This window comes from Ixodes scapularis, unplaced genomic scaffold, assembly GCF_016920785.2.
Source record: "Ixodes scapularis isolate PalLabHiFi unplaced genomic scaffold, ASM1692078v2 PGA_scaffold2__306_contigs__length_199485367, whole genome shotgun sequence".
In the NCBI taxonomy this organism is placed as follows: domain Eukaryota; kingdom Metazoa; phylum Arthropoda; class Arachnida; order Ixodida; family Ixodidae; genus Ixodes; species Ixodes scapularis.
The window spans coordinates 33,867,563-33,890,917 of record NW_024609857.1 but is presented as its reverse complement, the minus strand read 5'-3'; the positions used below and the strand labels follow the sequence as shown (position 1 = coordinate 33,890,917).

The window sequence follows — 23,355 nt, the reverse complement described above, 5'->3', positions numbered from 1 at the left end:
CGCTCTTTTCTGTCTTCTCTCTTCCTCATACGTGTGCGCTAATACCGTTCAAATGCAGTCCTTATCTTTTCAGTGGTATCGGTTCATGCACGCGTATTGTTCAGGCCCAATCTGGGCTGCAAGTTTTTGGGTACGGCTGGATCTCGTTGAATCGAAGCTCCCGAGTTTCCGGCCATAAAACGTTCGCCGAATGTTACGTGAGGGACGTGGGAAAAGATACGAGACTGCCGGTTTCTCCGTATACGATGTCTACTTTCTCTCGCTCAAACCTGGAACTTTTGTTTTTAAGGGCTGCGGATGTGGTCAGGTCAGGTTTGAGTACTACAGATTTGGTGACGGAGGTATTGAGGATCAACGTTTTTCCTTTTCAGGCACAGACCCTGATGCCTCTCATCTTGAAAGGGGAAGGCGAGACGGTGCGCCAGACGCTCTGCAGCTTGGAGAGCACTTGTGGTGAGGAACGGCTCTAGTGTTGTCCTTTTTTTATCGTGCATGCAAAAGGGCAGGAATCCGGCATTAAGTTTACTTGTGTGCATCTTGCAGAGACCGAAGCCGGCCGCATTGCCCTCAACAACATTCTCAACGAACGCTGCGACGGTAACCGCAACATTTTCCACGCTGCCGTGTCCACATGCTTTCCCACGTCCAACAAGGAGAACGAGTCGGGCGGTAAGTTTTTTCGACCGGTGTACTCGTGCCAAAGTTTTCTGAACGAATGCGTATCGTGCAAGAATTGCACCTTCAATACCCAGTCTAACATTCAGTTCAAGTATAGAGCAAAAAGTGGTTACAATCAGCAATGTAACTATTTACAGCTCCCGTTACATTTTTGGAAAAGTCGCAGTGATTGTTTCTACAACGTGTCCAAATAAGTGGCTTTTGAATCGAATACCGATAGAATAGCAAAAATGTTCCATTTTGATTATTAGAAACCTTGGAAATATCTGCACACGCCTGGTTGTGATTTATTTAGGTTCTTCTCTGGGTGACATTTTCTGGAAAGCATTGACTTTGGCAGGGAGAAGGTGTGTTCTCAGATGCTAGTTGGTTTTGATGTTGCGTTTCTCTTCCCGGTTGCCTGCAGAGAATTCGTCCGGAGGCATTGATTCTCTCGACCTGCTGTCCAGCTCTTCTTCTAGCATTGCCGTCCTCTCGGGTCGAAAGTAAGCTTCTTTCTGCCTGTTTATTGAAATGTTGATGTTAAGCTAGAGGTTTGGGCCGAACACCCTTTTCTTTATGAACATTGCCAAGAAACATTTCACGGCGAGGCTCCGTTTATCTTTCGACGTCATTCGCTTTATTCTGCTACGTTACACGGACATGGCACTCTAGTCACCGACATGGCGAGAACGGCAGGAAGAGATTCGGTTGTTCCGTCCCCCGACGCAATCTTTCTACCTTCAATGACGCTCTGGCGTCTCATGAGCCTCGAACATTGCCGGAGGCCGGGCATTTGAAAGAGGCAACTCGCCATTCTCTCCTCGTCGGTGGCTATGGTGGAACGAATGTGCCTTCCACAATGCTGTTTATAGATAAATTTTGACCCTCCATCAAACATTCAACATGGCAGAGAAAATTGTTCGACGCGCTCGCATTCTTTTTTGTCTCGCTGGCTCTCGTCGCAAACGGGCTCTGGAAGTGTCCGCCGCGGCCCTTGTTTTCAAGAGGCCCGAGAGACCAGGCAACGGCGGTGTGTTCTCCCCCCAGCAGCATGTCTCTGTGCGAGATGATGCGCCGGGCCACGTCGGCCGCCCTCAGCCTCTCGGGCCTGGAGCACCAGGAGGGAGAGAGGGACGCCGACTTCCACATCCCCACCCTGACCTGGCCACCGGAGCCGTCCGACTCTACGGCCTCCTCCTCCGCGCCTGGCAACTGCCGCAACACCAAGAACATTGGTGAGCGCGCCTGGCCGGGCCGTGTCGGCGACGCGACGCGAGTTCTTGCGCCTTGGGGTTATTGTTGGGAGAATATAGAGTGGGAGTATGGATAACGCTAGTGACGTGAGGGGGTGCAATTAGTGCGTCCTGCCCCTCGACCCGTGCGTGTGGAGATGTTGCAGTGCTTTTCCTCGGGAGTCCTCCCGTCCGATTGCGTGCGGTCAAAAGCCAGCTGACGTCTCCGAGACATTAGTCGGCAGAGATACCGTGTTGTGCGTGTGGGAGTGAATTGAGGAAAGCAAAAGCTCTGACGAGCGAGTGAGGTCTTTAACCCACGTCGAATGCGTGCAGGTTCCTTGCCCCAGGCCAGCAAAGGAGAGCACGAGACTCGCAACGTCTCCTTGACCATTCTGTTTTTCCTCTGCGACGCCGTGGCTCTGCGGCCTCATCTCAAGGAGCTGCTGACAGCCAGGTGAGAATAGTGACCACTGCCTTCTTTTTCTCAGTCAGTTGTCCCTGGTTTGGGTTATGCAAACACTTGATGTGGCCTAGGCTCGAGCTGCGTCTTGCGTATATCGAAGACCAATGTGTAATTTTTTTAATGGTGGTTTTGGTGTATGAAGTGTGGGAAGGGGAGTGGGGGGAGGGTAAGGAGCAACTGGGTTTAACATATAAATATTTGTGCATCTGAAGTTAAGAACCGGATAAGACCGAAAAAAAGAATGTATGATGCAGCTATTTGTGCGAGAAGTTGTGTAGTGGCTTGCCGCACTTCGTAACTTGCAAGCCTTTCACGAAATGCTCAGCTCGTAACGCCTCGTGACAGTGCCTGTACGTTTTCATATTGACGGGAGTGTCTGCCTTCAGGGATGCGCAGGGGTGCACGCCCTTCATGACTGCGGTGTGCGGCCGGGCGTACCACGCGGCGCTGCTGCTGTTGGATGCGGCGCAGCGGGTGGTGCAGGAAGGGGGCGCCACGGGAGAAGCAGCACGCAGGGCACTGCGCTGCATGCTGTACCCACCAGGTTCGGCCCCGGACGACTCCCCGCTGCACGTGCTCTGCTGCAACGACACGTGCAGCTTCACCTGGACTGGCGCTGAGCACATCAATCAGGTGAGTGGACGACTAGCTCGTTTCTTGCTCTGCCTCGAGAAATAAGCGACCTCTTCCTTCTTTACTCGATGTATAGATTGAGTAAATGCCAACTAACTTTTCTCAGGGTTATTTTAGGTCTAACTGCGCCATAGCTAGGCTGCTTTACCGAGTGAGTTAGTAGACGGGTCTTAAAGCTTTGAGCACGCCCTTTTTCATTACAAGAAAATACTTTCCCGCTCCTGCGGGAACCGCATTTGTTGCATTCTTTGTATTCGGAACTCATGTTTTCTCATAATATGAGCAACCTTTATAATGGAGGCACATAGTACCATCATTTATAGGTCAACTGTCAGTCTCTTGACAGAAAAGCAGAGACGTACGAGTATTATGGCTCTGTATTGGGTAGGGGTCCTAAGAACCACGCTCCGGTCGGAAGAAGTTCGACAAAGAAAAGTCGGTGTTTGCATGCACTGGCCACCCGGTGTCGAAGGTGCTCTTACAGGGCTGCGAACTGCGACCAGACCGATCCCTTGACCGAGCTTTATTGTCCCCCCCAGGACATCTTTGAGTGCCGCACATGCGGCCTGGTGGGCTCTCTGTGCTGCTGCACGGAGTGTGCCCGGGTGTGCCACAAGGGCCATGACTGCAAGCTGAAGCGCACCTCCCCGACGGCGTACTGCGACTGCTGGGAGAAGTGCAAGTGCCGGGCCCTGCTGGCGGGGCACCAGGCTGTGCGGGGCACCCTCCTCAATCGGCTGGTCACTGACACCGACCTGGTCACCCTGCCCAACAGCAGGTGAACGGAGCTTCTCCTTGCCCGTCTCTCCCGCCTCAGTCTTCCTCTGTATACAGTAAAACCTCGTTATAACAAAGTTGAAGGAGCGGTCGTAATTATTTCGTTATAACCATTAGTTTGTTATAGCCAATGTCCATTTCTTCCCCCTTTTAGCAAGCTAGGGGAATTATGATTGCTTTGTTATATCCATTAGTTTGTTATATCCCATTTTGTTATAACGAGGTTTTACTGTACATATCTAGTGCATTGCATTCAGCTAGACCAGGGTTGGCCAAGCTGCGGCTCGCGAGCCGCATGCGGCTCTTCGCGTGTTAAAGTGCGGCTCGCGGCTCCCTCCCCTACACCACCTTTCCCCCCAACTCCCCCGCCTCCCTCCCGGTCACACGACCACTTTCCCAAAAAAAGGAATGGAACGCGTTTTAAATTGAAAGACAGGCTGCGGTTTGGTAGCCTTGTGCTACTGCGAGCCTACGTATAGTTGGACATTTTTTTACTCGGATAGATTGAAAGTAGCACGAGATTCGTTTATTTCTCTGAACAAAAGTTGCCCCCCCCCCCCCCCCTTCCTGTAGCTTTTGAAAGTTTTGTGGTCTTAGGCCGGGTCAGCCTGGCCGCCCCTGAGCTAGACTCTCACTTCTGTCACTGGTGTGTATGGTGCTGGTGGATTAGTGCAGTTCACATTTACTTGTGCAGATGCCATTTGAGTTGGCTAGGGGTCACTATCCTAGAAGATATAATAATTTCTTCGGATATCGACATTTGCTAAACTCGTTTTGGCAATTTAGCGTTATATTGGCTCGCAGGGTGTCTAGCGACTGGGAAAACCGGGAATTGTCAGGGGAAAATCAGGGAATTGTTGAGGATATTGTCAAAAAAGCGAGCCTAGTCAGGGAAAATGAGCTGGAAACGCCATTGAGTGCCCTGAGCAAAGACTTGAGGACTTGCGGGCAGAAAAATGGGCAATAAATTCTGCTTGGAGCGGAGCACGGGCTCTGCTCTCCAAATGTAGACCGTGCTACCCGATGCGAAGAAAACAGCCGACAAATCCTGTCTAAGCATTGCATTGCATTGGATTGGATTGAAAGCACGACACTAGGCTAGGTCCAGTTAGAGCTACTAGATTTAGTAACAAATGGGAAAGCTGCAGACCCCAATCCAATCCAATCCAAGCCTTAAGCTAAAATTATCCGAAAGTGTGCATCAGGCGGCCATGTTGCCATTCGGTTATTGACATGTGTGGGGAGTGTCGTGTTTTCATCATGTTTCCGGAAATGGCCTCTTCAATGACGATGTCGGCGGCTAGAAAGTGCTTGTTTGATCCGAACTGGACGAACCCAAATATTTCGGAATGTGCAAGTTAGATTAATCCCGTGCAAAATGATCCTCACAGTGCTCAATGCTCAATGCCTTGTGTTGTAATGGTCTTATATATTTAACTGCCTCTACAGTGGTCAGGGAAATTCACTTGAGATTGTCAGGAAAAACCTGGAAAAGTCGGGGAATTTCAAAATAATAATTTGCTAGACACCCTGGGGTCGTTAAGCATTGTGTCACTTTTGTTTTTGCCGGAGCTTTTTTGTGTTTTAAACCTTGCATGTGTCGTTGCTGCGCTCATCTGCTCTCTGTAACGGGCTAAGAAATGTTCACGGGTTGGGTGTTTGTGATTAATTTCTGGGCTGTAAATTTAACCTGCATTCTGTATAAATTTGACACACTGTAAATGACTATTTTTGAGGGCTCAAATTTTCGCTAGTGGGTCCAAAGTTGAAAATTTGGAATTATTTACGGGCTCGAAGTTTCGCTAATCGGGGTTGTGTACGCTGTGTATTTTCTGCCATAGGGAAACATATTCACGGGACCTATTTTTCGCAAATCGTAGGCGATTTGCAAAATTTGCAAAATTTGGTTTTTGTGAAAGTAAAGGGGCACTGACACCCCACAGGTCGTATTTTTTTTTATTGTCTAAAACGATGCAAACTGCAGTCATACACACGCAAAAAAAATTTTTTGCGCGCGCGCGCGTCTTTTTATTTTTTACGTTTCATTTTCTCGCCTCTCGCCTCCTCGCTTCTTTTGATCGGTGACGTCAAAAATCAGGAAATTTAGAAGCTTTGTAGGCGACATCTCTATAACATTTAATAACGGCAATCCTAAAACATGTTTTTTAACGTAATTGCGAACGCACTACGGCCCTCCTTCTTGAAATACCGCAAATCGGGAGTTCGTTGTGATGCCGTCTCCTGGATTTGTATCCCCCCACGGAAAACAGGCGACACCGCTCAAAACCGGTCCGCCGCAACGCCGGCGCTCGCTGCTTTCCTCCTTGCTTTGGGTCGCCATGGCAACAGCAGGGAGTCATGAAAGAAAGTGGACTCTCAGGAGTCCGCAATATTTGACGTCAACGCACCGGCGCGGATCGCGCGGGAACTTCAAATTCGGCATTTGGAAATTGTTTTTTTTACTTCACAAATACTGAATTCCCAAATTTCAGATTTTGAGGGTAATGTCCCGGCATAGTTTTCAATCGTTTAGGACAATAAAAAAAAAAACGATTTTGATGTGTCAGTGCCCCTTTAAGTTGTGTACAGTTTTTAATAAAAAACACAAATTCCTAGGGAGCTAAATCATGTCTCTAAATGGTGCCCGTGCTCCTGTCGGTGTTTGGTGGTGCATGGAATCTGCTGATAGTTTTAACAGACTATTCTATTGTTGTGAGTTGTAAAAAAAAAAAAAAAAAGCTTTTTCTCTTGATTTGTCTTGTCTATCGTTGTGTTGACCTCTCTCTTATCATTTGTTGCTGCACGATTCACATTTTGAGTTACAGTGCTTCACCTTCGAAATGCACTGCCTCTTGCAGAGGGGAGAACATCCTCCTGTTTCTGGTGCAGACCGTGGGACGGCAAGTTGTGGAGCAGCGCCAGTACCGCCCGTCCAGGTCTCGCTCCAATGCTCCCAGGAAGATTTCCAACTCCGACCTTGGTGAGGGACAGGGATGTCAATCTCGAAGCTTGTTTCAGTTAAATCGACCTTGTTTCTACAAACGTCGACTGAAGGTCACGCCTTTGTCAGGGCCAACATCATTTGAACAAAGAAAACTGCGGAAACTGATGCAGCTTTTAACTCGGGTGCTCATTGTCATTATAAGGAAGAGTCAAATAAATAATGATTGTATGTATGTTTAGACAGTGAGAGGTTAGTGCGCCCCAATTGGTTTGTCTCTGCCGTAGATGAGAGCCAGTGCTCTACCACTGCTAGCATGGGGTCTTTGACATGCATCACACTGACATGATACACGACTTCACTGTGGTACGATGCTCATCGAGATTGAAATGGGCAGTGGTGGGGATCAAATTCCTGGGCTCTGCAGTACAAACTTTCGCTCCACTGTGGTGTGCCAATACGCTCGGCCACAGATTCCCCTTGGGAAGAGCCATTACGTAATAAATTCAGAAATAAGTCTCAGTGTGACGTGGTATATGGGCACACTTGGTTTGACTCGCAGTGGAAGAAGAGAGGGGTGAATGACTGGTGCTGCTTTGCCACAAAGCAAATGTGTCGACTGTTCGCTCCCATTTTTGGCAAGCGCTGTGTGATGGCGCAGGATGAGAGGAGCTTAAGGAACCGTCTTCATTCGCGCACGCGTTTTCAAGGCCGCGAGGCTCGCAACCATGCCATTGCGAAGGCCTCGCAGTGCACGACCGTGCCTGTGCGCGGAGTTCTGACCCAACCGAGCTTCTGCTGGAAGATGCAGGCGAAGCCAGAGCAGAATTTGGAACCACCTTTCTGGCCTTGTTCCGACACCTCTCTCTCCCACCGTGGTCTGACTGCGAAGGTCTTGCTCCGGGCCACAGGAACTCTCGCCCGGTTTCAACATGCAAAAGATTATTGAGCTTAAAACTAGACATTCGTATGTCTAGCAAAAGGCCGAACGAGGGACACACTAGACCCTGACGTCGTCGCCCTTGTTGCTTGCAGAGCCGGACATGCCCGACCACGACCTGGAGCCCCCCCGCTTCTCGAGACGCGCCCTGGAGCGCCTGCTGAACGACTGGAGCGCCATCAAGACGACCATGATGGCGGGCTACCGGGACGAGGAGGCCTCTTCCTCCTCCCGTCTGGGAGGGGCCGGAAGCTCCGTGCCCGAGGACCAGCAGCCCCACTTGGTGGCACAGAACGGCACCGCCCTGCTGGACAAGTTTGTCCACTGCCTGCTGGTCAAGTGCAGCATGGAGGTGGGTTCATTGGGGTTGTGCACATACTCTGTCGATGTCTCGACGCCCGAATTCTGGGTCTTGTGGGATTTCGCAGAACACGTTGGAAACTTTGCACTTGGCTCTTCTGGCTCTCTCCCGTTCTGCTGAAGCCTGACAGTTGCCTCGGCCTCTTATGTGTAATGGCAGGCTTTTTGGACAATTTGTATTTATTTGACATTTGGTGGGGTGGCAGGGACATAAGGTGAATAAAATGCCTTTATGGTGTTCTTATAGATTCACTTTGTGCTTGAAACGGTTGAAATGGGCATGTCTTTTTGGGCAGCAGAGTGGGAGCTATGAAGAGGCAGTCGACAGGTCGTGTAACGTTTCTTTTGTGGGAGGCGACTCTCAACCTTTATTTCGCTCTTAGCTGGCTTTTGAAGCTGGTTATGCAACCACAGTAGAGCCGTGTAGACATACCAAATGGCAAGTCAGCTTGTGGCATACGTGTGTTGACTTTCATGCTCTTTCAGGGCGCACATTTGGTAAGGCCAGTATGGAGGGAAACGGGGCTGTGTCATTGTTCGCAGATTGTGTTTTCTCTCGTGCGCCTTTGGCAAAAGGCCATCTTAGTTGTGGGTGTGCCGTGACTCGAGTGTCAGGCCCGTGGCCCATCCAGATGCTGGACACCCTGCTGACCACGCTGGTGCGGGAGATCCAGAACGAGAACTCCCCAAGCAGGGCGGCCGAGGCCCGCCAAGTGGCCCACCGCTTCGTGCGCAGCGTCACCCGCATCTTCGTCATCCTCGCCGTGGAGATGGCGCCCAACACCAGCCGCAAGAAGAGGTGGGCACCCATTTGCAATTATTACTCTCTGAACAACCGCTTTGTAGTGTTTTTCGGGCTCTGCAAGTTGCAGAGAAGCTAAGCGTGGGCCTCGTCGGTACCGTTTGCAGCTGCAGCGTCTGCCTTTGTTGCTTGGTCAATGTTGAATAGCTCGACATACCCAGTATTTTAGGTCGCCGTTCTAGGTTCTGACGCTAGTCTCGGATAGCATCGGAGGCGTTGATTACTCCACTTTTCTACTTTGTCTGTGCCAGATGCTCTGTGCAGTGATTACATACATTGATACCGTAACACTTTGTTTGCTGCTTAGGCATGTTCTTTGAGTTCGTTTCTGCAGCTAACATATAGAAGCAGGGCATACAAAGTTTCAGCCCTGTGAACCAGTCTTATGAGGTGCTATACCCGCAGAACGGAGGAAAGCATAGCTTTGCATGGAGTCTTCTCAGTGAATTTACCGTTCATAAATGGTGTTGATAACCACATATTTTTCTGGTGGAATGCATACTGGAATGCTTGTTGCAGGTTACTATGAAAAAATTGAAATATGCATTTTTCAGGTAAAAAGAATTTATAAAAAAGGAAAATTTTACATTTACCAAGTTTTGCAAATTACATTTTTTTCATAATAAAGGAATATGAAAATGCAAAATCTAAGTTCATAGTATTTCCATAATATTTCGGCATATAAGTCACAAATATTAAATCTTTTTATAGTTATATACTGAAATAGTTTTATTAAAGTAAAATTTATGCCAAAAGTAATTAAAAAAAAAACAATCTATGCAGTGTAAACACATAAAACTTTCTGGGAGTACTGTCTAGGTGTTGGTGGATGTAAATATGGCATTTTTCAAAACCAGCTTTTTTTGCAGAACTTTTTTTGGGGGGGGGGGGGGGGGGGGGGGGGGTAGTGTCTTTTTTTAAATCATCAATGAACAGATAGTCTTTGAATGTTGTTTAGCTTCCCTACTTTGCATGACAACAGCAGTGGTGTTCATGTCACGAGGTATGTCTTAATATCGTTGCTCTTTGCTGTTTTGTTTCTGGCCATTCAGCCTGACTGGGACGTCCCAGCCGCTGATGAAGTGCCGCCGGGTGTTCCAATCTCTGGTGACCTTGGCTGTAGAGGAACTTTGTGAGGCAGCGGACGCCCTGATCGCCCCCGTGCGTCTCGGAGTGGCCCGTCCAACGGCCTCCTTCAACCTGGTGTCGTCCTGCATCGATGCTATTCAGGTTAGTTCTGGGCGCTCTATAACGGCCCTGTTGGAACAACGTTTGAACTTTGGTCTCACCACCTTCCGTCGTGATGCAAAGTTGAATGCCTGCCGAAAGGGTTCTAACTATGGAGCAAGTGTTGCCAATATGCTGATAGTAATGGAACTTTTATTGTTTTGTTAGTTTGGGGGGTTGTGTTCTTTTTTAATGGCTCGGTGCTCCGTTGCTATTAGTATATTCACTTTGAACCTCCTGTAGGATCTTCAGAACAGTAAAACATTTTAAGCACTTGTATTTTTAGACTTATTAGTTTCATAACAAAAAGCAATAATTTTAAGCCTTTTTTTTTTTTTTTTTTTTTTTTATATATATAATACATTTTAGGCATTGGAAATTTTTGGCATGAATCCGACCTATCACTTCGCAGTTCTGAGCAGAAGATGCGATTGGGGACTGGTGACTTGGAAGATTGTGAGCTGGGATCGCACTGCGTGCCTTGCTGACTTCTCTTTCTCGTCCCAGCTCTTGAAGGACATTGGCTGAAAGGCCATGTGTCTCGAAGAGCATCGGCTCGAAGGGCGTTGACCCTCAAGTTGCGCACTCCTCTTCCTCGTGCCTACGGCTCGAAGGGCGTTGACCCTTAAGTTGCGCACTCTTCTTCATCGTGCCTACAGGGGAGTGAGGAGCTGTTTCTGGTGGAGCCCATGGTGCCCAGGGCCCAGCAGCCGGAGCTGGCCCCCCACGTGGCCCCCAGCGAGCCCCCCCTGGGACAGAGCCTGCTGGCAGCCAGGCAGCCCCTCAGGGGTGACCCCCTGGACGACGATGAGGCCAGCGTATGGCGCTCTCCCTTTCCCTTCCAGTTCTCTATGGGGAGTGTCCCAGAGGTGCTCCCTGTAAACTAAGAGCTTTGCCGATGCCTGCTACACTTCATTTAGTAGTTCAGTCTGCCCTTATACAGTATAGACCACTTACAACGTAACCGCTTATAGTGCAGGACCGGGTGTAACGCGGCTTTTTTAAACCACCGGTTCGCCTCCCATAGAACTCCATGTAATTACATACCGCTTAAAATGCAGGCGCGCGAAGGGAAATACCGGTTATAGTGCGGTTTCTGAAGCAGCGTGCCGACCGTGCCGGCAGACCCGCGCAGCGAGCACGCTTCCCTGTGCGACACTAAATAACGGCGCTAGCCGCAAGCGGCACTCGCGGGGGCAAGGATGGCAAGGAGGTTGCTCGAAGAAGCGGTGGAGGAGTGAAGAGAGAGGCTTCAGTTGCCATAGCGACAGAGGGACGCACGCACGTGTCGTTTACGGCGCGGGGCGTTGGAGCGAGCCCAACCAGCCGTTCGTGCGTGTTGCGTGCCGGTCGCGGGCCGGCTTCTTTTATCAGCAAACATGGCGTCGGTGGTAATCGTCGACGGCGTAGTGGAAGCTCATCGTTCCGCGTAAAAGTGCTATCCTTGACTGTGAATTTTCGTTGTGTGTCGCTATGATAACCCAGCACGTACTAGAAGGGAAGATCCACCTACTCGTGCGGCGATGTCGTGGCGGCACTCTCAAGACAGCAGAAACGCCCTTGTCGTCGTGTTGGTTTACTTCGACTACAGTGGTGCTTTCTAAGCATTTGTGTTTCCGAACATCGCCCGGATTTCTTATTTGGAGCATTTCATGTGCTCATCTCATGCCTTTTTTGGAACATTTCATGCACGTACCGTATAAAGGATGCGAATTTTCACGCGTTTTCATCACCGGAGAAAAGTGATTAGGGTTAGCAATCCTGAACGCTCGCAACGTCCGTCCGCAACCCGCGACGCCGTTAAAAGGCTGCGCCAGGCAAAAGTCACTTATTTCTTTCAAAATGTGTGACACACTTGAGAGAGAAGTGTATTAGTCTGGTGAAATAAAGACTTTCCTCAAAGTAAGCTTTATTTTTCATCTAATATAAAATAAATTGTTTTACAACGGTAAGTTGTCTCATGGCATGTATTTTGGCCTAAAAAATTTATGTTTTGGTTATAGCGCGGTACCGCTTATAGTGCGGATTTTCGTGACTCCCGCGACATACGTTATATGCGGTCTACACTGTAGTGCCTTCATGGGAATTTTCATAAGGGAGGAGACAAACGTCTACATGCATAAAAGTAACACTAGACAAATGGAGCGTAAACAAAGGTTAGGTTCTTAGTCTTTCCAGTTTAAATTAGGGCTTCAAAAAGGGGCTGCACTGCACTGGCGTGAACAGATAAGAGTGAGGGTGGAGGTAAACTGGCGTTGATTGAACGCAGGGTTTCTCAGGTTGGCTTTGATGGAATTGATAATGTCAAGGTTTTGAAATATCGGGCTCTTGTTTGCAGGGTTTTGGGGGGAGTTTAGCCACGTTTTAATGAGCAGTGCGTTAACGAAATGGCCACAATCCTAATTTGCTGTCGTGACCCGCGCCGTAGATCTGCGAGTATTATGCAAGCGTACAATGCACTCATTCACATTTTTGCCTCCTTCAATTGAACCTTGTTTGTGTGGAAGTTCCTTGAGACCAACATGTAATTATGAGTTGATGTAAGAAAGTTTTTGCCAGTCTTTATTAGCTTGTTCATACCTTTGTTATAATCTTGTCACGTATTGCATCCTTCCTTGGCATTTTAGGGCAATACAGTCTAAGCTCATTACAACAGGCCTGGTTACAACAGACATTTGGATATAACATACCGATTTGTGAAGTTTGGTTGGTTTTCCTCTACATACTATTGACTCAACTTCATATCTGCATACAACATTCTCCTTGGTCAAAATCAAGGTCTGCTATAACGAGCTTAGAATGTGCTGGAGTTGTGCATTTGCTTTATAGCACGGCAGCGTGCTTTGAGGCCGATGACGGAGGAGCTGGTTTGGTTTGTTTGACACCAGGTGGACGTGGTTGACGGTGCGGTGGGCGAAGACCCCGACCACGAGGAGAGTGAGCGCGACGAGCGTATGGAGGCCTCCGAACACGACGGCACGCCCGCCCACGAGCACAACGACGAAGGTTGGGGTGCTTCCTTCTCGATTTTTTCAGTCTCTTTTTGTTTCTTTCTCGACTGAAAACTTTCGTGTAATTTTTTCGGATAAAGTTGGGAAACAAAGTGTGCAGTTGAAGGGCTCGTATATTTCTCTACTTGTTCGTTATCGAATTACAATATTTAATTAGCAGGACGTAAGTCCGCTAAACTCAGCGGACAGAAAATTTTTTTTTCGTGGCACGCTCATAGTATTTTGTTTGCTTCACGGAAGTTAGCCCTGTAACACGCTTGCGTTATCAACAAAAGCTACTGATTGCTAGGATTTTTGCACCCTACTAGAAAACTACACTGAGCACTTTTGTAAAGATGCTAGGGTTTCGTTTTTAACGTTTTGTACTGTAACTGCAGTTCTTCCCCGTTGCGATGGACCTCCCTGTAGTTAATTCAGTTTCTCTGGAAAAATCTTCACTATATACTAGATCATCTCTATAGTATCTTAAAGTTTGATGCCAGATTACAGCATTAGAAGCACACTTTTAGTTTCATTTCACTTGAACCTCGTTGATACTGTCTCTCAATGTTTTAATAACTGGTACGTTCTTCTGTATTCCCTTATATTTACTAAAGCGGCCCTTATGGTCGGGGGGTTTTACCGCTAAATCTTTCGAGTGTCCTAAACCTTTTCAAAAGACCTTGTTGCAATAAATGATATAAAACTCGGCTTGTGACACAGTTTGTCTGGTTGCCTCAAGGGATCCGTTCCGACTTTACAGAGAGTGACAGTGACAGTGACCCGGACAGTGCGTCCTACCAGAGCAACCAGGACAACGCGAGTGCTCAGAGGAGTGCCACTACTGGCGCCACAGCAGGTTCAGACGCCGGTGAGATAGTCTTTCTTGTCTGGGTCTGTTGTGCCCGATGGGAAGCCTGCATTGCTTCACTCTATGCTTTGCTCATGCAGTTTCTAAGGCCCCTTTTTGTACAGAAAAGTTGTCCCTTACCTTCAACTGAATCGTGTTTATGTGGAAGGACCTGACATTTGCTGTTGCCACTTGCGAATGTCGATGGTCATTGAGCGTTTACTTTAGATTCGTTAAAACTGAGTGTTGTTTTAACTCAATATAGAAGCTCGTGTCGCAGAAAATCCGGCGTCGGCGGGACCAAAAAGTTCCATAATGCAGCGCGCGCAGCCACGCATGTCACACGTGACATCACGTGGCTGCGCGCATTGCATTTTGGGATTTACCCACTAAATTTGGTGGATACTGTGCTTGTGCGTGCTGTGCGTGTATTCTGTGCGCCGTGTTTGGTGACGTCTGGACAACCATGTGCGCTGCCGGAACCCCCGCCGTGCTCTACCCTGGACTCCACAAAGGCCTCAATTCATCGGTTCAGTCCACTCGCCTCTATTGTAGTAGGCTGGACCGCGGGTCGGGAGCCCTTCGGTGTCGCCACCGGTGGCCATTGCTTGACACCAGGCAATACACTCAAGTCGATGGGAGAAACACACAAAAGTAGAAATATTGAAGCATGTACGCTGGGCTCGGAGGCGAGTATTTTATGGTTCTGCAATCCTTCTGTCGGGTGCTTGGAGACGGAATCGGAATCTCTCAGCGCCGATTAAAAAAATCAAACGTGCCCAAGCACCTACGGCTGATCCGGCAGACTTGCTCTCGTAGTGAAGTAAACAAAGAAACTTGCCGACAATAATGCCTCGTTCACACTTGGGAACCAACGGCCGGATCCGCGAGAATTCTGACGCTTGGCGACAAAAGCAGGCAGAATTCTCGGCGGAGAGCAAGATCGCTCTGGGACCAATTTTGAACGCCGTAAAAAAGTTTTCTCTCGACGCAAGCCAATCAGAATGGACGGGAGAAGTGGCACTTGCTGACGTCAGATCCCCGCTGACGAGCTGACGACAATGGCAACGAGACGCGCGCGGGCGAGGAGGAGGTTTGGAAGCTCTCGTCAACTCCTTGTCTGTTCCGGAAACTGCGAGACGCTTGCGCCGCGCACTCCATAGACAGCAACAAATGTGAACGGCCCGATTTTTTTTCAACGAGCGAATCTAGTCGGTGGCGAGTGCGTATTTCGCAAGTGTAAACGAGCCATAAAACCGTCCTCGGGGAAGCCCAGAAGTTGATCAATGTCGAAAACGTTCCATGTCGACAGCGGCTTTCCGGTAGTGAGCGAATTCCGCGTAGCAAAGCCTTCGAGCTTGTCGTCTGCTAAACCAAACCCAACTCAACGAAACTGCCACCGACTCCGCGGTAACTCTAGGTAACTCTCGCCTCATTGACCTGCATTACATTTTTCGCCCAGCGGAGTCACTCTCGACCACAAAATATTTATTTATAAGAACTGCGAGGGCTGTCAGTTTTAATGTTTGTACGCAAGCTATTTGACGGGCTTATTGAAAAGCATCCAAAAAGTTTCAGTGCCGACAACAGGTTAGAAACGGGGAAACGGCACTTTTTCTTGTTTTTCCCATAGAGTCCTATGCATTTGGTGGTGGCAATCATTGGCCGCCAGTGCTGACACTCGGCCCCAGCTGCCGAGGCCGGGATCCAGCCTACTACAATAGAAATCAGTGGTTAAGCTGCTTTCCTTCAGCCGCGGTTTGTGGCTCCTTCCACCCCGCTGTGTCGGCTTCGGCGAAACACTACCCTCCTCCCTTTCACAATTTTGTCTTCTATCAGCTGTCATCCCTTACCCCTCTTCCCCCTATCTAACGATGACTGTTCGGCCCCTGGCTGTACCTTCCACATTAGTATTTCCTCTTTAGCAAGTCTCTCTCACCCTTCCTCCCTCCCTCCCTGCTTCCCTCTCCTCTCCTCTCTGGAAAATTGTCCCGCCAAATTTGGCAAAAACGTTTTCCGCCAAATCTAACGGAAAGTTTTCCCTCCAAATCTAGTGGCACATTTTCCTGCCAAATTTAGCGTAACATTTTCCCGCCAAATTTGAAGGGTTGCTAGGGTCACGACGTTACGGCCACGTGGGACGTCACGTGACACGTGACTCCACTGATTAGACGACGCACGCACGCTTGCACGGCTTGGCAACAAGAACGCATTTATATTAAAAGGCTTTGCGAATGGCACCCACATATGCTATATGCATATTCAAGGGTGGAATGCTATCACATTCCACCCTTGAAGGCAAAGATTAAGCGTCCCCCACGTTTTCATGCCATTTCTTGTATGAGAAATGCAAATTTGTGCAAGGAGGAGCCTAGCTGAACCTTTCTCTGAATCGCTTAAGGGGGGACACTACCCAAAAAAGTAAATTTTTGAACCACTTGTCTGATTTAAATTATATTTACAGGGCTTGTTTCTGTTGATGTCGATAACATTTCTGCCAATTTTTGTTAACCTGGGTGAAGTACAAAAAAATTGCAATCGTTCAAAGACGAAAGTGGGCGTGTCTGCTTAGGAAAACTATCGTTTTGAAATTACTTATAAATTTGTTGTTTTCATGTGTTACATTGCATTAGGACAGTTCAGAGCAGATAACTATGGAGCTATATTTCTATGTTATACCATCTTTCATGACAAAAAGCCACATAAACACAAATACAGTTTTTTAGATTTCCATCCTTTGTCCAAACTTTTAGTTCTTAAGCATGAAAAATGACAAAAATAAAAAATACAAGCTCATAGTTATCTTCCCCTTAAAATTTCACCCCAGAAACACTCACAAAAATGAATCCAAGTTGCGTAATAACAAAACGATAGTTTTCCTAAAGTGAAATTTATGCCGAAAAGTGGAATGGAGAAAAATGTGTTCAAAGTGCTCCAACCTTTTCTTTAGCATCAGTGGACCGAAAATAATTTATAAAAAATTAACTATGCGGTGTAAACTAATGAAACTTTCTGGCAATACTCTCTAGATGTTGGTGGATGTAAATATGACATTTTTCAAAATCAACTTTTTTTGCAGAAATTGTTTTTTCTGGGTAGTGTCCCCCCTTAAACTCCAGTTGAACCATTTCGCCTCATCCGCCAGGTCCGTTCGGATGAGGTTTCGTTGTCCACGGACAACGAAACCAACGGAAAGACTCAGATTTTCGCACCGAGACCCGGAGCGCTGCTCCAGCCCGCTCGTCGGAAGAGCGGATCGTTGCACCGTTCAACTGGGTCTCGCTTCCTTGCCCGCAGAGGACGAGTCTGCGGAGTCGTCCAACATGGAGGAAGAAGAGGAGAGCGAGGCGGGGGACACTGAGCCGGACACGGAGGAGCTGGCCCTGCTCGACGAGCAGCTGGAGAGGAGGGGAGGTGCCCCCGGTACGGGCGGGGGGTCCTCGGGGGGCCTGGGCGGTTCTCGCCCGGGGTCCCTGGCTCCGCAGCACCTACAGTGGGCTCTCCGGCAGAGGGACACGACGGGGAGGCCCCACACCTCGTCTGCCGGTGAGATCGCTGGTCTCCATCACCGCCGTGAGAGCATGTCTTCTCCTCCTCTGCTTTTTTACAGCCTCGCGGCGTTGTGTGACGAAAGAAGCTGTTGTTGTCGCGCAGTCGACCCTCGTTGGGTGGCCGAAAACTATGCGGACTTCGTCTGGGTAATGAGAAAGCAAAAGGGACGTGCAAATAGTGAATTTTCACTTCGAAGCGAATACGAAGCAAATCATTATTTTGAACAAATAGTTTAGAATCGAAGCGAATCATTTCGAAGCAAAGCAAATATTTTGCAATAATTAATGTAGGGGTGAGAAAATTGACAAAAACAGAATTTCAATAATTTGCACAGATATGGCTTGTCTTGACAAATTGTCTTCAACGTGTTTTCTAAGCTATTGGAAAGACAGTCAGCAACAAATACAAGAGAACAAACTTTCCCAAGTTTATTGAATCTGGCTGTATCAGCCTGTGCCTCATGTCATTAGCTTACTGAATGTTACTGTGGATGAAGACCAACTGCTCATTGTGGTCTGGGAGGAGGAGCTCCCTCCTGCTCATGAAGATGTTGCCCGACGTTGAAAACAGCTTTTCGCTTGAGACTTGCATGGCCGGAACCGAAAAGTAAAGCCGGGCAACCTTTGCCAGCAGGGGGTACTTGTCCTGCCCAAAGTTCCTCCACCAATGGTAGGGGTTCTCGAACGGGGCCTCACAGGGGAGTAAAGGTATTCCGCTACCTTTTCCGATGGTCGTCAGGAGCAAATGCTCGAGGTGCTAGTAGAAGCCAGAGTTCCAAAAACTTCCCACACATCACTGGTGACACTGGCAGGTGGTTCAGCTGTGCTTTGGGACTCTTCAGAATTCTCCTCCGGGAGGAAGCTGTTCTCTACGTCTTTGCAGAGTTGGTTCCTTGCCCACTGCTTCTCCGAATTCTCACTTGGAGTAGTGTAGCAGACCAGCTTGAACCGGGGGTTCAGTAAAGTGCTTAACGCATGGGCACTTTGTAACTTGATGTCCACAACTCGGGACTTGATGCTCCGAAGCAGGTTTCCCGCAAACACTGATTCCTCCCCATCACTCTGCCACTGCCAAGTCAGTCAGCAGGACCTGCATACAATGCACTGATGGCACCACTTGCGAGAGAGTGGGGTGCTTCTCAGGGCACGATTCCCATGTCGCCTCCTCAACGCATTTGAGGACCGATGTCACTGATGCCATAAGGCACCACTCGCTTGAGGTTAGGTTATCGTAAGCATCTCGTTCCGCAAGCCTGAGGAGGCTGGAAATCTTCTCATACTCGTTGTTCCACCATGTGGCAACATCCTGGATGACCTCAAGGGTTTCCAAGTCCATAGATATATGAACCTCTTTCAGGCGACTTCTTGCCAGAGAGCTTCACTTGCAGTGCCCTACAACTGCTCGGGCCTTGACATAGAGCTCATCATAGTCCCACATTTCTTTCTTGGCACTCTGTATAGACAACTGCAATGTGTGTGCAAAGCACTATGGACTCAGGGCGCCTAGCAACCAGGAAAACCGGGAATTGTCAGGGAAATTTTAATTACCGGGAAAAATCGGGGAATTGTCAAGAATATTGTCAAAAAGCGAGCCCAGTCAGGGAAAATGAGCTGGAGACGCCATCGAGCGTCTCCAGCTCACTGAGGACTTAGGGGCTCTGCTTAGAGCGGAAAGCGGGCTCTGCTCAGCCAATGTAGCGTATGCTACCCGATGCAAAGGGGACAGCCGACAAATCTAGTCCAAGCCTTGGATTGGATTGAGGCGCCACACTAGGCTAGATCCAGTTAGAGCTACTACATTTAGTAACAGATGGAAAAGCCGTAGACCCTAGTCTGGAATCCTACATCCAAGCCTTAAGCCAAAAGTATTCGAAGGTGTGCTTCTGGCGGCCATGCTGCCATTCGGTTATTGACGTGTGTGGCTGAGCGTCGTGTTTCTGGAAGTGGCCTCTTCACTGACGATGTCGGTGGCAAGGAAGTGCTCGTTTAATCCAGACTGGACGAACCCGAATATTTCGGAATATGCGAGTTGGATTAAGCCCTCTAGAAATGATCCTCACAGTGCTCAATGCCTTGTGTTGTAATGGTCTTATATATTTAACCGCCTCTACAGCGGTCAGGGAATTTCACCTGAAATTGTCTGGGAAAACCTGGAAAAGTCAGAGAATTTCAAAATGATAATTTGCTAGACACCCTGAGACTGAGCCATGTCGTTCGTAACACTGCACTCGGAAAGTTCCTTTCATTGTCAGTAACAATGAAGACCGGAATGCCCTGTGGAAGTCCTTATTCTGTGGCCAGATCAAGCAGGAAGCTCTTCAGGTTCTCAGCAGTGTGTCCTTTGGGCATATGCTGGCACGCCAGGTGGTAGTTACAAGGCTGGAAGTGTACATCGAGCAAGTGGCACGTCATCAAAATGTAAATGTCCCCCTTTCTCGACGTCCACCCACCTGTCGTTAGGGTGTAGCATGGGGTTTCGTTCTCGACGTGGCCGTGCAACCTGCCTTTAATACGCTCTTTTTTTTTTGGCGTAAAGCTCCGGCACCACACTCCAGGAAAACTTGGTCCTTGAAGGGACTTGGTATTCAGGCACAGCAACGTGCATTAACGCCAGAATCCCGGCTCCTCGACGATCGGATAAGAGTGTGGCCTGTGGCAGCGAACAGTTCCGTTTTTTTCGTCAGCGTTTTTCCTGCTGACCATCCTTCAACATTGGCTTAAAGGGTCTGGGAGTTGGGACCCTGCCATCAGGCTTCTTGGTTCCTGCTGTCTTCTTTGCGCTCTCAGCAGCACTCATCTTGTCAAATTCTTTCAACAGTCCGGGATAACGTTTCAGGTGATTGACGAGGCTGGTGGTCGTACCAGTCGGTGTTTTTAGACACATCTTGCACATGCGACATTTTGCGCTTTTGGGTCGTCACTCAAAGAACTACTATATTGCACTTCGACACATCGTCCATTGCGTTTGATCGTCCATAACTTGCCCGCGAACGCACGAGCTGCGTTCACAGTTCACTTGAAGCAAAACGGACAACAAAAGCAGCACAAAGCAAACCAAAAGTAGCGGGGGCAAGAACAGCATGAACCAGGCACGAACACAGTGAGATAATGATGTATGCGGGTAGACAATGGCCATTAAAGCCATAGTTGGAATCGGGGGCGGTAGCTCATGCCACCTAGAGGTGGGCACTGGCATGGTTGCCAGTTTTGAAATTTATAACTGTTTAGAGCACGGTGGTTTTGGAGCCGTCTTGATAGATAACACTTCATAACTGACTCACATTAAATTCTAGGAAAAAGTGTGCAATAGCTGAGTGATATTTTAACTTGGATATGTTTAAATTGGAGAAACCATCGGTTTAGCTATCATTGTTTTCCCCGTTGCGACGGTGACACGACATACACGCTAGACGTGCTGGATGTGGAGAATGAGCTTAGATAAAGTTTACTCAAAAGCAGAAAAAGAAAAAAAAACAACAGAAGTTTACACTGGCAACCATAGCATGTGGTTTATGATGTAAATTGTTGCGAATGTCATCTCTTTTTAGTTGTTTTTGTTTCTTTTTCTCGAATTAAGTAGTGATTTGCACCATCCTCACACTTCGAAATACTTCGAAACGTTTCCAAATAGTACTATTTGATTTGAAGTCCAAATCAAATATAGCATTATACTATTCAATATTCGAAGGTGTCAAATATTCGCACAACCCTAGAAAATAAGCATTGCGTTTGGATGTGTAATCAGGCTTCGAAAAGAAAAAAAAAACGTTGGTCGTAGTAATGATGTCAGTTTGAAACCGAGCAGATGATTTTAGTATGCACTAATGCGTTTCCCGGAGTTTTATTCAAAAAGCCAGTGTAATATATTACCGTAATTACCCGATTCTAACGCGCCCCCCGATTCTAACGCGCACCCCGTTTTCATACCCAAAAATGAGGATTCTAACGTGCCCACGATTCTAACGTGCACCCGGTTTTCATGCGCAAGAAAAATCGGTGCTTGTGCACAAAGAACAAGCAAAGTTTATTTACATGTAAGCATATCACTTGTCCTCGCTTTCGGACAGCTCTTTGTCGCTCTCCACGTGCAACAGCATGTCGTCCTCGGTGCCGTCCAGCGCGTTCGAAATTCCGCACTTCTTAAACAAGCACCTGTCCGTGGCCGCCCTGTCCGTGGCCCGTTGAATCCTTTCCGGGTCGACTTGCTTGCGAAGATCTTTTCTCTTTGCCTTCGCTAGTCACGAACACAAGTTTCGGGCACACCGAAAGTATGCGAAGCGGCTCTGTTGCCGTTCGTCTCGGCCTCGTACTGAAAACACCGCGCCTTAGCTGGTGCGGCGGTCATTTCAGCTCTGCAAACGCTGACAACTGACAACAAAGCAAATCGCTACAGCAGCTCTTCGGGTTGCGAAATAGACCCTTTCCGAAATTCAGTGCCATCTGCTGGTTCGTAAAGCAGTTTAGGTTCTGCCATATCAATGGCGGAAATGAACTTGTATCGGCACCGTCACTTTCGCAAGTCAACGGCACGCGAGGAATTGTTCAGTGTGAGTTCTTTCTTGATCCCTTTCAGTTCGATGGTGACCAAGAACCTGCATTCAGAACAAAGCTCCAACCCACTCAGATGCCTCGAGAAAATTCTACACACCAAAGTGCTTTAAAGCCAATTGTGTGCAGCCCACAGATTGACTGAATCTGAGTTATTAGAAATAAACGCTTACATAGCTCTTGTGTTCCATTTCTACGTCGCGTCGTACTGACCCCCCGAATGTACAGGCGTCGCAACATCCACTTAGGAGCATCTTCAACGTCTTCCTTTATCAGCCACTAGAAGGCCGCCATTGGTATGGCACAAATGCCTTTCCACAGATGATGATAGTGATCAAAGTGGCCAGACTGAATTTCGGAAAGGGTCTGTTCAAGACGAGATCGACAAGATTGCTACCACGAGACCACGTGTGTTGCGCTGTCACGCAGAGGCTACGCCGCCATCTTGTATTAGTGATAACAGTGAGACTGCCGGTAGCGTGATTTCGGTTTTAGAGCGCAGCTCTTAGGGGCCCGTTCCCGGCTTGAGCGGCGTCGCCGTCGGCGTCGGCGTAACCAAGGTCATGTGGCCCCCCAAGGTCACGTGGCCCCCCAAGGTCACGTGACCCCCAGAGGTCACGTGACCCCCAAAGGTCACGTGACACCCGAGGTCACATGATCCCCCCGAAATCACGTGACCCCCCCCCCCCCCCCCCCCCCCCCCCCCCCGAGGTCACGTGACCTCCCCGATGACGCCATCATCACTGATGACGTCACCAGCATCCGCATCGTCATCATCACTGATGACGTCATCAGTGACGTCACTGATGACCTCACCGGCATCTGCATCGTCATCGTCATCATCACTGATGATGTCATCAGTGACGTCACTGGTGACGTCACCGGCATCCGTATCGTCATCGTCATCATCACGGATGACGTCATCAGTGACGTCACTGATGACGTCACCGACATCCGCATCGTCATCGTCATCATCGCTGATGACGTCATCCGAGTCCGCATCGTCATCGTCACTGATGACATTATCGGCATCGTCATGTGACCCCCCCAGGTCACTTCACCCCCCCCCCCCCCCAGTACCCTTCCCTCCTCCTCCTCAAGGGCTGCGCTCTAATTCGGTGTTACAGGGAGTTGTAAACGGCTTTCATTTTTTTGTTTCGGTTTCGTATCCGATTGTAACGCACATGCCATTTCTAGCTGTATTTTTCTTGAAAAAATGTGCGCGTTAGAATCGGGTAATTACGGTATATGCATATTTTGATTGCTAATTGAAAACAAGAAGAAAGAGGTACAGCAGAACACGTTTTATAACTTTTCAAAAGGACTGCAATGAATAAGTGCATCAGTTGTTAGAACTGGTGCGCTTATCTGACTTTCG

General features: G+C 48.5%; 1 protein-coding gene across 17 annotated transcripts in view; it reads left to right on the top strand.

The window, feature by feature from the left end:
* LOC8053552 (E3 ubiquitin-protein ligase UBR5) overlaps positions 1-23,355 on the top strand; it is an 86,052-nt gene that overhangs the window by 28,724 nt on the left and 33,973 nt on the right. For 5 of the 17 annotated variants that reach the window (XM_029993089.3, XM_040502253.1, XM_029993088.4 and 2 more), the window contains exons 15-29: positions 372-453; positions 544-669; positions 1,085-1,163; positions 1,708-1,895; positions 2,229-2,349; positions 2,745-2,991; positions 3,531-3,769; positions 6,627-6,748; positions 7,745-8,001; positions 8,642-8,808; positions 9,864-10,041; positions 10,698-10,856; positions 12,927-13,044; positions 13,792-13,899; positions 17,176-17,451. In XM_029993089.3, coding sequence (XP_029848949.2) covers positions 372-453; positions 544-669; positions 1,085-1,163; positions 1,708-1,895; positions 2,229-2,349; positions 2,745-2,991; positions 3,531-3,769; positions 6,627-6,748; positions 7,745-8,001; positions 8,642-8,808; positions 9,864-10,041; positions 10,698-10,856; positions 12,927-13,044; positions 13,792-13,899; positions 17,176-17,451 — 2,467 coding nt within the window. The remainder of the gene's footprint in view (positions 1-371; positions 454-543; positions 670-1,084; positions 1,164-1,707; positions 1,896-2,228; positions 2,350-2,744; positions 2,992-3,530; positions 3,770-6,626; positions 6,749-7,744; positions 8,002-8,641; positions 8,809-9,863; positions 10,042-10,697; positions 10,857-12,926; positions 13,045-13,791; positions 13,900-17,175; positions 17,452-23,355) is intronic. The other 12 variants (XM_029993099.3, XM_029993097.4, XM_029993094.4 and 9 more) reach the window with 3 other exon arrangements.